Source organism: Trachinotus anak, unplaced genomic scaffold, assembly GCF_046630095.1.
Source record: "Trachinotus anak isolate AG129_WGS33_773 ecotype Australia unplaced genomic scaffold, CSIRO_AGI_Tana_v1 ptg000003l, whole genome shotgun sequence".
NCBI classification, from domain to species: domain Eukaryota; kingdom Metazoa; phylum Chordata; class Actinopteri; order Carangiformes; family Carangidae; genus Trachinotus; species Trachinotus anak.
The window spans coordinates 16,851,898-16,867,767 of NW_027273854.1; the positions used below are offsets into that span (position 1 = coordinate 16,851,898).

The 15,870-nt window shown below is 40.3% G+C and overlaps 1 protein-coding gene across 3 annotated transcripts in view; it reads left to right on the plus strand.

Annotated features, from left to right (window-relative positions):
- The window catches only part of prkcbb (protein kinase C, beta b), a 99,271-nt gene that overhangs the window by 48,858 nt on the left and 34,543 nt on the right, over positions 1–15,870 (plus strand). For all 3 annotated transcript variants that reach the window (XM_071474156.1, XM_071474153.1, XM_071474154.1), the window contains 4 exons: positions 2,762–2,918; positions 3,393–3,527; positions 4,984–5,080; positions 10,207–10,350. In XM_071474156.1, coding sequence (XP_071330257.1) covers positions 2,762–2,918; positions 3,393–3,527; positions 4,984–5,080; positions 10,207–10,350 — 533 coding nt within the window. The remainder of the gene's footprint in view (positions 1–2,761; positions 2,919–3,392; positions 3,528–4,983; positions 5,081–10,206; positions 10,351–15,870) is intronic.

The following is a 15,870-nucleotide window of genomic DNA, read 5'->3' on the forward strand; positions in this document are numbered from 1 at the left end:
GTTTTAAAGAATGTTGTATGTTCCACACAGCAACATGAGCTGTGTATCTCAGTTGTTAATAGTAAAAACTGTGGGCAGAGGCGGCCTGAAAAGTTTCACTCCACTTTCAGGTGAACTTAGGTGCACTGTGGTGACAATACAAGATGGACCAGCTTCTTGTAATTGTTATGTATCAATTACATGTGACATTTTTAGTCCACATAATTTGTCCCTCAATCATGGCAGCCCATAATTTTGCTGTATAGAACATGTTGTCTCCTCCCCTCTCTTCTTTTTCCAGCAGTCCTTTGTTATCTGTGAAATAAACTCCAGTCTCAGCTAAAGCTAAAATCCCTCTGTTTCTTCATTTACTCTTTGACTACCACACAAGATATATCTAAGTGCAGGAAAGTGAAGCCTAATTTGCTGTGAGTGAGTATAATTATCTTTATTTTCTTCACCCCACCCCATTTTTGTGTTGCCATAATGATACAGTGTGACAAGTAGAGGTCTGGTCTGACATGAACCTATGGAAAACCTTCAACAAAAATGGACCAAATCCAAAAAGGACCCATGGACACGGAGATGTGGGCCAAAACACATCAGAAATAGTATTCACATTGTAATAGTAGAATTTGCAACCTATTAACTACCAGCCTTGGTCAAAACAAATAACAATGCATCCCATTTCCCTCATTTATCATCTCTATCTTGAGTCAAAAAACACATTTGTCCAATGTGATGACTATGATGCATCACAAGATCCCAGCTGCCCCTTCTTTATGAGACACGATATAATTTGGACACAGCCCAGCTCAGGTGTAAACGTTAGTGACAAAGTATCGACGTGACCTGTGAAGGCCTCTTGTCACAAATATTCAGACTAGTCCACTGAATAAGAAACATGTCAGCCCACGCGGCTTAATTTAAACAGATCTTGGTTAGCTTGTAACAAAGTAGTGTAAATCCTAAACCAGCTAAGGGCAGAAAACTACAAATGTTACCACATTCTTAGTGTTACTATCCCAGTAAATTCAGATACCAAGAGACATGTTTTTAGGGTTCTGCATTTGTATATGGATTCATCGTGATCTTTGGCCAGGAGACTGGGTCAGAGGTCATAAATAAGGACTGTCACATTTCCGATAGGAGGGACTCTGAGCTGGTGTGTAAAGTTAATTTGATCTAAGGAGTTGATCTCTCCTCTGAGCAGCATGAATCAAACTCCTGCTCAGGAGTCATCCAGGGTTACCCTGTCTGAAGGAAGAAGAAATTAAAACTAAAATGTTTACCTTCTCTCTTCACACGATTTGACCTGACACAGTATACAAACAATATTTAATTTCCACGTCGCTAAATTAAAATCATTATTGAGCTACATCAGCGAAGTATTCTGCTCAGTGTGTGTGTTTGTGTATTGGAGGTGGTAAAGGTTCTTGTGTGTGTGTATGAGTTTTCCCTAGTGACATGTGTAAGACACAGAAGCACCAGCCCTGCTTCTGGTAATTGGATGTGACCTCACAACTTGACCGGCAACAATAATTGCATGCACGCGCACACACACACATACACACACATATTCATATACACTCAAAACTCAATCGCAGGGGATTTTACAGAAGTCTGGAATACAATTACAGGCCAGTAACAGACAGTCACAAAAGAAGGATTAGTGTTGGAAGTGGCAACCTTCATCTGTCTACATGGTCATTACGGACAGATCTGGCAACCCCAAGGCTCTAACCCCCGGTAGAACTTTGGGATTCTGGTGTGTGCATGTTTGTGTTTGTGTGACTAATTGAATTTGCTGGTTTCAGGGGAGAGTTTTGTTGCTAAATAGATTACTGACAGGAAGTGCTTTTCAAATTCAGCTCACACACACACACACAAGATTTGAACAACTGCCAACCTGCTACCTATGGGTAACATGTATTGTAATGCCACTAACAAGTTACTTGCAGGTTACCTGTGCACAATAATATACAGTGCAAAGTTCCAGGTCATGTCTGCTTCTACAGTGATGATGTATTTGAAGCCACCTGTAGTTTCCATTCCTGCAGACTATCCACAGCATGACATGTGCAATGGGTTTGGAGAGACTGGGATTTAAATAAAAAAAGTGTGGTGATTAATAATAATTTTCTCAGTAATATTATTCCTTGTATCACTTTAAGCGAAAATGGCTCACCACATCAGAGGAGTGCCCATACCAGCTCCTCCAAGAAGGAAAATAATATTGTCATCCACGGGGATCAGAGTGGTGAAGTTTGGAAATACAGCACTGTAGATGGCTCATTATAAAGTTTAAGAAAATATAACCAGAAAGGTACAGATTACAGTAAAATTAAAATGTGTACAGTAAATGTAAAAAATGTGTTATATTATCATTTTTTGCATTACTTTGAAGGTGGACTTCAGCAATGAATAGGTTGCATTTAATTACATTTGGTTACTTTTATATGCAACACTAATATTTTCAGGTAAATCAATTAATGGTCCTCTCTGTCCCATCTCCTTGTGTGTCTGTTGGTGTGACAATATGGAAAATGCAGCAAAATATTATAAATTTAAATGATTGTGTCTGTATTTTTCCTAGAAATGCATGATGTTGCAGGTTGTTTGATAAATTATTCAGGTTTTTTTTTTGTTTTAGTTTTTTTGTTATTTGCACTGGTGATTCTAAAAATCAAGCTACCAACACACACTCACACATTTCCCATTTCTGTCCACAAAATGATGTTACTGATGCTTCCACCTTTCTTTCCTCCCTCTCTCCCTCCAGTCAAAGAGGGTAGGAATCTGGTTCCCATGGACCCGAATGGTCTCTCAGACCCCTACGTGAAGCTTAAACTGATTCCAGATCCCCGCAGCGAGAGTAAACAGAAGACCAAAACCATAAAGTGCTGCCTCAACCCCATCTGGAATGAGACCTTTAAATTGTAAGGCTCCATTACACCATATTTGGTTTCTTATATCATTACCTTCTGTCTGTCTTTGCCTTGGCCTCTCTTCTCATTCCTTCAGTTCTTCCCCATGTTGTCTCTTCCTTCTCTTTCATCTCTCTCACTCTCTCAGTGCAGTGTTTTAAGAACATCACATGATGCTAATTTTTCCAAGCATGTATAACCGCTGGCACTCAGATAAAAACATCTGGCTCCTTATTCATAAAACCTTGCTTTTGGGGTCAGTTCCTGCAGTTAGCTCCAATTACGTTCCTAATAAGCCACATCACAGTTTGCATTGAATTTTCAGGCATCTGGTTGCAGATACGTTGCACCTATCCAACGAATCAAAAATAATAAAGTTAAATATTAAAGTTGAAAAGCCTTCAGTAGGAGGAGGTCAAAAAATTTAAAAAAACACCTATGGCCATCATCCAGCTGTTGATTGTTTTGTTCTTGTTTCTCTCTCAGCCACCTGAAGGAGTACGATAAAGACCGCCGTCTGTCAGTGGAGGTGTGGGACTGGGATCTGACCAGCCGCAACGACTTCATGGGATCACTGTCCTTCGGCATCTCGGAGCTCCAGAAACAAGGAGTGGATGGATGGTGAGATTAAAGGAGGGATGGAGGGATGAATGGAGGAGGGGATGGAGAGACGTGAGGCAGAGAAACAGCACAGGTAGAGGAGGAGGGAGAGTGAAGGTGACCTTGTTCATTACTGCACTGTTGGAGAAATACTTTAGTTGGAGCTCCTCTTTTCATTCATGCCAAAGCATCTCTGCCCCGTCTCTTTATCTCTGCTTCTTTATCTCTCCACTACCCTCCCTCCCACTCTCTCTCTGTAGCTCAGTCTCTATATCTCTCTATCTACCTCCCTTCCTGTCTTTTTGCTGACGCTGCCCTGTCAAGGATTTTAATGAGATGCCAGCGTTTGAGGTAGAATGGTGAAGGTGGAGAGATGCCATTAAAAACCTGATATTCAGAACAGACAGAACGTGTGCAAGTGTGTGTTTTCCGCTACTCCATCTATGTGCAGCTCCAAAGCCTCACACCTGCTGGCCCCAGGAACCAGGGGGACGAACACAGTGAAAGTGACATGAACATACCAGCTACAAGTTTACAGCTAAAAGTCTGTTTTCAGCTAGTAGTTTCTTCTCTGTCCTCTGTGGGAGGAATTTGAAATTATGTTCAAAAGAGTTGAGCTTGTGACTTCCTCTCACTTTTTTAAGATATATCATATCACATAAACAGTTAACAGAAGATTTAATTATAAGCTGAAAAATAGGCTACATTACATGCCTAAAATAAGAACTGCAACCTGTTTGCAGAGTTCGTTTTGCCTTTCATTTCTTTAGATGTTTCCATTGTGCAAAGGCTTCTGAACCAACAGAAATGGTCATCTTGGAAGTGGCTATAACTAACAATGGATAACATGGCTACTTATTCATATTTATTATTTTGCATATCCTGGAAAACAGTACATTTCCTCAGAGGAAAACTCTTTCTAAATGAAAGATGAAGCAAAACCCTAAAGTATTCACATGATTCATGTTGTTAAACTCTATTTTAGGTTGGTAGATTGTCAATAGCAGATGCATAATACAATTTCAAACTGTTATTGTGTCAAGCTAAAAGGAATCAGGAATCCTGCAGATAAAAATGGTCACAAACAACAGGAGCCACATTTTCCACATTCAACTGTGTAAAAGTAAAAAGATGAGATCTGTGTCACTAAAGTATTAAAACCCAGCACAATGTTGTTTCTGTGAATATAATAGTTTTGCTGTGAGATATGAGGTTGTGGCATCAGTTGTAATATGGCCAATATGGAAAATTACTGTCTGTTGATTACGTGAAATGATAAGCATCTCCGCTGTGCTCGGGCCCATCTCTGTCAGATCACCATGAAGGAGAGTGAATTACTAAATAATCAAATGATTATCCTTAGACTTGAAATCGGTTTGCACTACCTGTCAGCAGCCTCAGCTAATGGCAGTAGTTATACGCTTAAATCGAATAAACTGATTGTGAATTGATTTGACTGGAAATATTCTCTCTTCAGGTTTAAGCTGCTCTCCCAGGAAGAAGGCGAGTACTTCAATGTTCCAGTTCCTCCGGAGGGGGAGGAGGGCAATGAGGAGCTACGGCAGAAATTTGAGGTGTGTGTACATTTGTAGCTTTAGTCTAGTTGTGTGTGTGTTTTTAAAAAAAAAAAAATTTATTTTTAATGTAGAGGTGTATATAAATGTGTGTTTGCATATGTTTGAATGTGTTGGTATGGTAGGCTTGTGAACGTGTGTGTGCACAGAGCATCTTTGTGTGTCTGAGTGAGAGCCTCTCTGGGAGAGCTGTTAGCAGTTGGCAGACACACTTATAGTACCATCCGGTCTGGCACACTGCAGGTCCAGACGTGTGTGTGTGTGTGTGTGTGTGTGTGTGTGTGTGTGTGTGTGTGTGTGTGTGTGTGGCTGACCAATAGGCCCAGTCATTAACACATTTGGCAGAGGATAGCCCCTCTCTGTGTATTTCCTCGTTTTTCTTCTCTTTTCCTCTTCTCCCTCTGTCTTGCTGTCACTAAGCCACAAAACATTAGAGACTCATTTTATGTGTTGATCACAGAGATAATGAAAGATTTTTGGGGCAGTTTCACTTTTGTTTCCTCACCTGTCCCTGCTTTAGCTTCAGTTGTGGTTTAAGGACAGGTTTCACTTTTAAAACAGTGAAACCTTGACAGTTTCTTGCAGATAGTCAAATGAGAAGATAAATACCGCTCTCATGTCTGTATGGCAAACAAGGAGCAGCAGCCAGTTAGCTTAGCATAGCATTAAGACTGGAAACAGGGTGAAACATCTCGCCTGGCTCAGTCCAGAGGTTATAAGATTCACCACATCAACACATTAAAACTTGTTTGTTTACTCCTTCTCATCACCATAAGGTTGCAACTAGCTGATAAATTGGGACATAACTCCCTATAAAACTTGGCATTTTCTCTACTCTTTATTATGTGGATTTAACAAACTAAATTGAACTTGTTAATTTGTGATCTTTAGAAATGCTGGTAGGAGGATTTTGTTACCTTCGGACACAGGTGAGCTTATTCCCTTCGTTTCCAGTCTTTCCAGTAAGCTAGCTGGCCAACTTCAGCTTCATGTTTACCATACAGACAAGAGAGGGGTATCAATCTTCTCATCTGACTCCAAAATACTGAACTATTCCTTTAATAACATGTTTTGTTTGTCTGTCTGTTTGAGCAGCTGTCTCAGATTCAGTTGGTGTTTATGCAGTCACTATGTAAGACTAAAGCTGACCAGACTCTTGACTGTGGAGCAGCAGAGTTTGTTTTCTGTTTTTTGCTGTAGGAAGAATCTACCTGTATGGTTTTGATCAATTTGGCATTTAGCCAACTGTGATATGTCAGTTAAAGATGATGAAATTGTTTCCCCAGCTGCAGACCAGGTTGCGATTCAGGATAATAAAAGGTATAATTTCCCTTTTCAGAATCATTTCACATTTCCAAATCTGCGCAGGACGTTTCAGTTAGTATTGCCATAAATCTTCTTGTTTGCTTTTTTTATTTTACCGGGACTCCTAAGGTATACTCATTTTTATCACACATTCTGTGATTCTTAGATAAGTATGCAGTCTCAGTATGTGATCATTTTCATTGTCACATTCAGAGTCTTAACTCAACACGCTTGTTTGATTAAGTGTCTGGATGTTGGCTTTGTGGAGAGGTATTAGCCTTCTGTTACCTATTTCTCTCCACTCCTCCTCCCCTCTCTCTTCATTTGGCTTCCTTCTCTCTCCTTCACTTATCTGTCTTGTCCTCTGTCACCTTCAATGCCCCCCTGTGTGTTTCCCTCTCTTTATCTGTTTTTCTTCCCCTCCATCTCCTCAAGGTCATGGTCCTCAGACGTTCACTGAGACACATTCTCAGGGGGCTGGCTATCACACACACACACACACACACACACACACACACACACACACACACACACACACACAGGCATGTAGGCTACCTCTAGGGTGAAGTTTAGAAAGAAAGACACAGGGAGAGGCAGAGAGAAATTTCACTTTGGTAACATGATCTGCATGCGTCCATTTCATCCTATTCAGAACCACACACACATACACACATATAAAACAGTCACAGTAATAAATAATGCATGTCATGAGTATGCACAGAGACACACATTCAAATTGTTATTCAGGGGAAGTTAAGGAGCAGATTATCTTATGCTTCTTTATACTTGTACAATATTTATAGGTGCAGTTTTTTATTTAATTTGCTAATTAAGATTTTAGATCCAGAACATGATGATCTTAGAAATCATAATGTGGTGTTGGCAACAGTAAAATTGTTAGAATTAGCTCCACCTTGACCTACTCCAACAGTATACTGCTACTTACATTAAAGAACAACTTTATTTCAAGTAATACTAACATACTTTTCACTCAGTCACTCACTCACTCACTCACTCACCCACTCATTCACTCACTCACTCGCCCACTCATTCACTCACTCACTACTTTACTTTTGCTGTATTTTTTTATTCATACTTTATTCTTTCTTTCCTCACCTTCTCTGTATGTTAGATTTGTCTTTCCTTCATTCTCTCTATTTTCTCGTTCCTGTACACGTGCAGGGGTGTGAATTAAAGGAGTGTGAGTGGGGGTAGAGGAAAGATGAAGCTGGATTGAGGTATAGAGATGTGAGATCAAGACAGATGCACAGGCAGTGGGAGAAGATTTATTGACAGCAAGGGAGACACAGCAAGTTTCAACTTCTATAATTACCAGAAACTTTAAAACAAAGTTTTAATTTACTGCATTTCCACAGGCTGTAGCAAGCAAAATGATGCAGTATGTGTCGTGGAGGTGGTGATAATTCACTGATATCTTGGATGCTAATCGCATAATCATCCAAACAACTCACCTGAAGAGACTCGCTTGAAGCTGTTCATTAACAAGCGAAACCACATACAAACAAACACTGATTTTAGTAGTGTTGATACTGGACTTTATTTAGATGTAACTAGTGATGGTAACTATTTCCTCCCTGGTTTGTTGACTCATCTGTCGTTCTTCTTCATAGCTGTATGAAATTCACAGTATCTCAGACCCATGATTAGAGCCCGGAGACTAACTGTGCCTGAACATGGCTGCTACCCTGAGGCTGCATTAGGACAGAGTCTGGGATGAGCTAGTTAAAGGTTTTATAATGTCATAATTTATTGGACAGGTGCATTTTCATCACCAGTTCAGTGCATTAGTGACTCTCTATTCACAAAGGCAAGAACCACCTCCAATCAGTGTTTAAACCTTTTGGGGTGTCAAGACATTTTATTAGATGTTTCTATTTCCATTCATCCTCATACAGTAATATTTTGTAAAGTGCACAAAAAAATACTTGATTGTAAACAGAGACAGACAGAGAGAGCAGCATTAATCTCTGAAGGCTTTGAGAGTGTTGCCTTCAGCATGGTCTGCTGCTGACAAATACCTTGACTCCTCCCCCTTGTGTGTGTGTGTGTGTGTGTGTGTGTGTGTGTGTGTGTGTGTCACAACAGATGGAGACAGATAGTGCCTTTTATCCATAGATGAGTCAAAAACCGTATGGGTTGCATCTCACACACACACACACACACACACACACACACACACACACACACACACAGTACACAGCAGCAGCAGAATAGTTGGATGCACTCTGTCAATTTTCAAGATGAGACAGTGGAGAAATTACTGCAACTCCACAGGACAGAAGAAGTGCAGAGAGACTCAGAGTGGATCAGCAGTTTAAGATACAATTTGATAACATAAGATGTATCCATCTCATATGTCTGTGTTGGAGTGAGGAGGTGCTCTGTTAATGTCTAAAGATCATAGATAAATCATAGCACGGCTGAACAAAGTGGAGAATAAAATTGTAATAGAAGTTTCTCATGGCAGAGACAGGACAAGGTCGAGGCAGAGATGGATACATTGAGAGAGTTAGAAATGAAGTACAGAGAGAATAGAAGAGAGGGACAGGGAAGAGGTGACAGACATGAATAAATGGAGAGTCAGAGACACAGGCTACATGTATAAAGATGAAATAGAAATGAATTATTTTAGAGAAAGAGAGATGGTACAAGAACTTTCAGAGTGAGTGGAAGAGAGCAGTTGAAGGACAGAAACAAGGGAAGTGGTGACAGTCATGACTGAACAGAGTGACAGAGTGGCATATTTGTTATGGAAAGTGTGAACTGGGGAGTAAAGTGCCTGTACAGAATAAATGAAAGAAAATGAAAGAAAAGCCTTAGAACTTTCCCCGATTAACATATTTGCCACCTCCACTTCTGACTCTATAACAAAAATGAATTCCCCAAATTTTGAAAAAGAGGCCTTACCTGCAAAAGTTGTGTGTTGTTTGGTGTTTATAAGGACATTTTTGTGTTAGAACTATGGTGTCTATAATCTGACTTATTGTATGTGATCAGAGTGATTTATTTATTTTATGAACTATTAAAAGTGATTGGCTGTGTTTTTGTCTTTTTATTTTGTTTCAAACTTGTGGCCATGAGTGTGTGAAATATGTGTTTCTGTGTAAAATCTTATCATTTCAGTGTAAAGTCAAGCTTCTTATATCTTTTGATCAGTGTTGGCAGTGAAATCCATTAACCTTGCCCTGGTGTGAAAACCATCTTAAATGTAGTATCAATAAGCATTAACATTTCACTGTTTGCTAAGTTGATATAACTGACACATTTGGCACATTTACCTAAAACAATAACACTTTGGTGCAGATAATTAATAGCATATATGTTTAATTTGTCAGGAGGAATCATGCTTTGCCTGGTGTGCTAAAGAGATAGATGTACTTATTCTGCCTTCAAGTTCTTCAAGATCTCACATCTCTCAATACACAAATCTATGAAAGCTTGGGCTGTTTTAATAATGAAACAAAAAAACTAAGTTATACTAATAACAGATTCAATTTCCTGGTCCCACATAAAGTAAACCGCAGGTTATAATAATGAATGAAAAATGAAAAATAATGAAATGAAATTTGAAATTTGTCCCGCTGGTTTCAATCACAGAACCTACGGGACAAATGTGGGTGGGGAAAGTGAATGAGGAAATCTCTTACTTCCCATCAATAAATACTATTAAAAGGCTAATTTTAGTAGGATTATACATTAAAATTTTGTGCTAACTCAGTCCTCTGTGAGTCCACTGTAGTGTCTTTGAATGTTTAAGGTTTTGTCTGATCATGTCTCTGTTGTTTCCTTCCTCCGTTCAGAGAGCCAAGATTGGACCAGGCAAGAACACAGAAGGCAAATCGGCCAATGCTGCATCCCGCTTCGACTCCAATGGCAACCAAGACCGCATGAAGCTGTCTGACTTTAACTTCCTGATGGTGTTGGGAAAGGGCAGCTTCGGAAAGGTACGCTTGTTGTGTCTTTGTACCAACACGTATGTGTAGCAAGCAGCTGAAATGCTCGTGGCAGTGTGGATTAAAATGTATTGTCCACATGGCAGCAGATAAAGGATGAATCATCACTGACTGACAATGACGTACCATCCATGAGACTTTAAAATTTTGCACATTAACATTTTGGCTACATTAAGGAGGTTCCTGTATTGATATTGTCACAGTAGCAGAAATAGAGAATAGTTATAAAATCAGCAAACTGACTCAGTAATGTCAGTTAAACATCAATGTCTGTCGCAAGTAGCTGTAACCATTGGGTGTACCGAATTGAATTAGGGTGTGGTTTATTGCTTGTGAAGTAACCTTTTCAATTACAAGAGGAAGACTGTGTTATTTGAAGTTTCACAGTCCTGCTCTACGATCACAACAGAAAAAGCAGTAGCCACGATATACTTTACCTTCTAATACAATGCCCCCCACAATTTGCATGCGTACCAGATTCTGAATAAATGGAGCATATACACTCACCAGCCACTTTATTCGGTACACCTGTTCAACTTCTCATTAACGCAAATATCTAATTAGCCAATCACATGGCAACAACTCAATACATTTAGCCATGTAGACATGGTCAAGATGACCTGCTGAAGTTCAAACAGCAGAATGGGGAAGAAAGGTGATTTAAGTGACTTTGAGCATGGTGTGGTTGTTGGTTCCAGATGGGCTGTTCTGAGTATTTCAGAAACTGCTGATCTACTGGGATATTCCTGCACAGCCATCTCTAGGGTTTACAGAGAATGGTCCGAAAAAGAGAAAATATCCAGTGAGCAGCAGTTCAGAATGGCCAGACTGCTTTGAGCTGATAGGAAGGCAAGAGTAACTCAAATAACCACTCGTTACAACCAAGGTATGCAGAAGAGCATCTCTGAATACACAACACATCGAATCTTGAAGCAGATATGGGCTACAGCAGCAGAAGACCACACCGGGTTCCATTCCTGTCAGATAAGAACAGGAAACTGAGGCTAGAATATTCACAGGCTTACCAAAACTGGACAATAGAAGATTGGAAAAAAGTTGCCTGGTCTGATGAGTCTTGAATTCTGCTGTGACATTTGGATGGTAGGGTCAGAATTACTGTCAACAACATGAAAGCATGGCTCCATCCTGCCTTGTATCAACAATTCAGGCTGGTGGTGGTTGTGTAATGATGTGGGGGATATTTTCTTGGCACACTTTGGGCCCCTTAGTACCAACTGAGCATCGTTTAAACACCACAGTCTACCTGAGTATTGATGCTGACCATGCCCATACCTTTATGACCACAGCGTACCCATCATCTGATGGCTGCTTCCACAAGGATAACGCACCATGTCATAAAGCTCAAATCATCTCAAACTGGTTTCTTGAACATGACAATGAGTTCACTGTAGTCAAACAACCTTCACAGTCACCAGATCTCAATCCAATAGAGCACCTTTGGGATGCGATGGAACAGGAGATTCACATCATGGATGTGCAGCCGACAATCTGCAGCAACTGTGTGATGCTGCCATGTCAACATGGACCAAAATCTCTGAGGAACATTTCCAGCACCTTGTTGAATCTATGCAAGGAAGAATTAAGGCAGTTCTGAGGGCAAAGGGGGTCCAACCCGGTAGTAGCAAGGTGTACCTAATAAAGTGGCTGGTGAGTGTATAGTCACCATGTACATGTGAACACACACACACAGTTTAATATCAGTGCTCTAACTGCATGCTGTGATTATACCACTGTGAGCATTTGTGTTTTTTTGGTTTGGCTGAGTATTAGAGCTTTCTAATCTAACACACACAGAGCTGAGAGGAAAGAAAAGATGGAACGAAAGTCCTGGATAGAGATAGAAAGAATTACAGGAGATGAAGCGCAGGTAGACAGAGATGGATGAAGAGAAAGGGACGAAGAGGATGATGTGACAAGTGGAGGGGGTGATGAAAGGATAGAGAGACAGAGATGTGAGAGGATGGCAGCAAGGTTGGCATGAATGAATTGAGCGAAAGGTAAAAACGTCACAGTGAATGAAAAGACAGAGAATGAGAAAGGAGGGGGAAACCTTGGCAAGGGAAGACTGACATGAATGAATGAAAATCAAGGCAAGAAACAGAAAGGATGGGAGGATGTGGCGAGAGAGAAAGAGCTAGAGAAAATTGGGTAAAGGATGAGCAGCAGAGTGGAGAGAGAGAGGGCAAGTGACAGAGAACGACAGAGAGAAAAAGAGAGACCATTGTCTGTGTACCAGACCTTTATACTGGCTGCCTGTTTCCATGGTAACAGGCATTTAAAGCTACACTGATGCGTCAACGTGGAGAGACAGAGAGGAGGCTCGATCGTTACCGGAATACCAGACACACGGATTCCTGAGACATGCTCAGATACGCATGAGTGAACACAAAGCGTAGACACACACACGCATACAACAGGAGATTGATACAACCTCAGCTCAGTTATAGCTAGCTTGTGTGTGTGTGTGTGTGTGTGTGTGTGTGTGTGTGTGTGGGTGTGTGTGTGTGTGTGTGTGTGTGTGTGTGTGTGTGAATACCAGCTGATTTAAGAATTAAAAAGACACACACACACATAAACAGGCGCTCATGTGATTTGTGTGTTATTTTAATGTTCCTGAGTTTGCGTGGGAGGCAGGTTCCTTCAGAGCTGCGCTTTCTGCTTCGGTGTCTGAGGACATATGTATCGCATGCTAACATTTCACTGTAGACCTTCTTACAGTGTGATAATAAGGTACACACACATTGGTAAGCCTATCTCATGGGCACACTCATGCTTTTGCGTGACTAGTATTCTCATGTCTCTTTACACCCTTCACAAGCATACAAGTGATTTCTGCTTGCACCACACAGTACTTTGATCATGGCATCATGCAGCAGCATGCCTGTTTGGTTTGGATAATTTGGGATGGTGTATAAGCTGTTGGTTAAACTCTGGTGTGAACCAGAAACCCAGACTGAGACTGCCTGAAAAGGAGGGTCTGAGCCCCAATATAAGCAGGCTCTGGTTGGGTTTGTTTGTGGTGTCACAGACCAATGGACTGATCACAGGATTTTGTGATAGATTTGTGATTTTAGGAAGAGTTTAGAGGAAAACTTAACTACTATTAAACCCATCTGCTGATCATGAACCGACAAGGAAACAATGTTATAATGAATGATCTGTATAAGTAGATTTAAGCAAAATGTACCATGGTAGCCAGACCAGTTTTCTCTGAACAATAAATGTACATACAGTGAATCAAAAAAAATAAATAAATACTACAATATTCTGCCAATATTACACCTATAATATTGTACATTTCTAAAGCATTTCAACATTGTTAAAACAACCTGCCAGAGACATTGCAACCTTTGCAGCCTGTCACATGGTGACATTCCAGAAATTTTTAAAACCATGAATCAAAATTGCTGTTAATTTAATCAACATTTCACACTGTAACACTAACACACCACAAATATGATACATCACGTCTCATTGTGGTCAGTTTTTGCTGTTGCAAAATAGTATGATATGCCATGTGGCTAGGGAGAACTTGCAAACTGTCATCTCATGTAGACATAAAAATGTGGGTGGAAAAAAGACTTAAATGTTTTGGATAAGTCAAGGAGGCCCCCAACAAAAACAAGTTCCAGTGTGACTTGTAGTGACAGTCTGTGTGGGGCTAGACATGATATACACACTGTCTTGGTGACTGCATACCACTGAAAACTACACAGCCCACCGAAATACAACATAGTGCAGTATAATGCAGTGCAGCAGAGTGTGGTTTCATTTATTTTCCCTGGGTAAATTCACTCTGCAAGGTCAGTAGAGAAAACACACTGGCATCATTTACGACATATGACAGTTAATCTCCTCGGGACTGGTGTTCTGTCAAATGACCCTGAACAACTTTCTTGGATAAAAGGGCCAACAATGACACACACCACAATTCATACTGAAGTCGAGTAGCCAGTTTATGAATGACACTGAGCAAAATGGCCTTGAGTAAGACACTGACCCTCAACGAGATAATGACATGTAACTCTGACTGCCTAAGATTACATGCAAAACATAAAAGCTGTAATGAATAAAACAGCATACACTCATCTTGCTACATTTGCCACCATGGATAGTTGTTGCTTATGGTATGTGCGTCATCTGTCTGTGGAGGCGTTTTGATTCTTGATGAAACCCTGGTGGTTTTATGCCTTCCCTCTCCGGTGTTGGTCTTGTCCTTGTCTTTGTGGTTGCATAAAATGAGCTTCAGGCCAGATGGTGTCCTTCCTCTCTGTTTTAACTTTATAGAGTTTGTATTTACATAGAGTCACTCTGCCACCATATGGGATGAGTTCATGCACACCCGAACACGCCCCCTCTCTCCCTCAATAAATGACTTTTTTTTTTTTTACTCCTTTTGTCAAAGGACACCACCAGCACACGTCCAACTTCAATAGATATCAAAACTTTAATGCTGAACATTACAGTGCACATTCTTGAACTGTGGCTGCCCTCACACACACACACACCCACATACACACACAGAAATATAGCTTTTTGTCCATCTGTACTGCTCTCCCTGTAGAATCGCCAGCCCAGTAACCCCTCTATATTAACATACCTGAATATGTATAAGACATAAACAGCAAAGCTGCTAAGTTTCCGATCTCATAGGGAAGGAAGTAGATATAAGGTCACGCTTATATCTCTATTCCTGACAGGTTCACAGAGAATAATGAATGTGATATGTTTTTCCATTTACATCATTAAGCTGACACTTATCTATACCAACTTACAACGAGTGAGCAGATAGTGGTTCTGCTCATTGCTCACAGATGCTTGACAGCACATGTTGCTGTTTGCAAACATACAGTCTGTCAGCTGACTGTGGAGGTTAAGCTTGTGGCATTTTGGTTAAAGAATGGTCTGTCTTGCTGTGCCAGAGGAATGAGATATTAAAACACATCCATAAATCAGTAAAACTCTACCAAACTTGAGCAGTTTAGTAGCTGCAAATATTTCCACTAATGAGGTTCACCCTGTGTTTTATGCAAATTAACAAAGAAAGTGTAATAAAAGGCTTAAATATGAAATACAATTGAATGAAAGTTCGTTTGTTGAGGTCCCAGAACTCAATTAGCCTTGTGGAATCTACAAACACACCATGCTAGATGTATAATGGAAAGCTCAGCTGTTTTTCTTCCACTTTTCTTGCCTGTTTGCACCCTTGTGTTAAGATAGACTGTTAAAGGGCTTTTATTGGTTTTAGAACGATAGAAAGAGGAAATCTATGCAGCAAGATGACAATTTTCAGCAGAGTAGTCGAACATGAGGAAACGATACTATATCTGTGCTGATAATAGGGAAAATTGAAAATTAAGTATCTTGCTCTTTGTCCTACTGCAGCACCAAAAAGCCTGATAGAGAAGTTTTCGCTATTAGCTGTCACTGTAACTGTTCAAAATATGTGTGATGATCTTGAAGCTGTGAGCTTTAATCTGACTCTTTCAA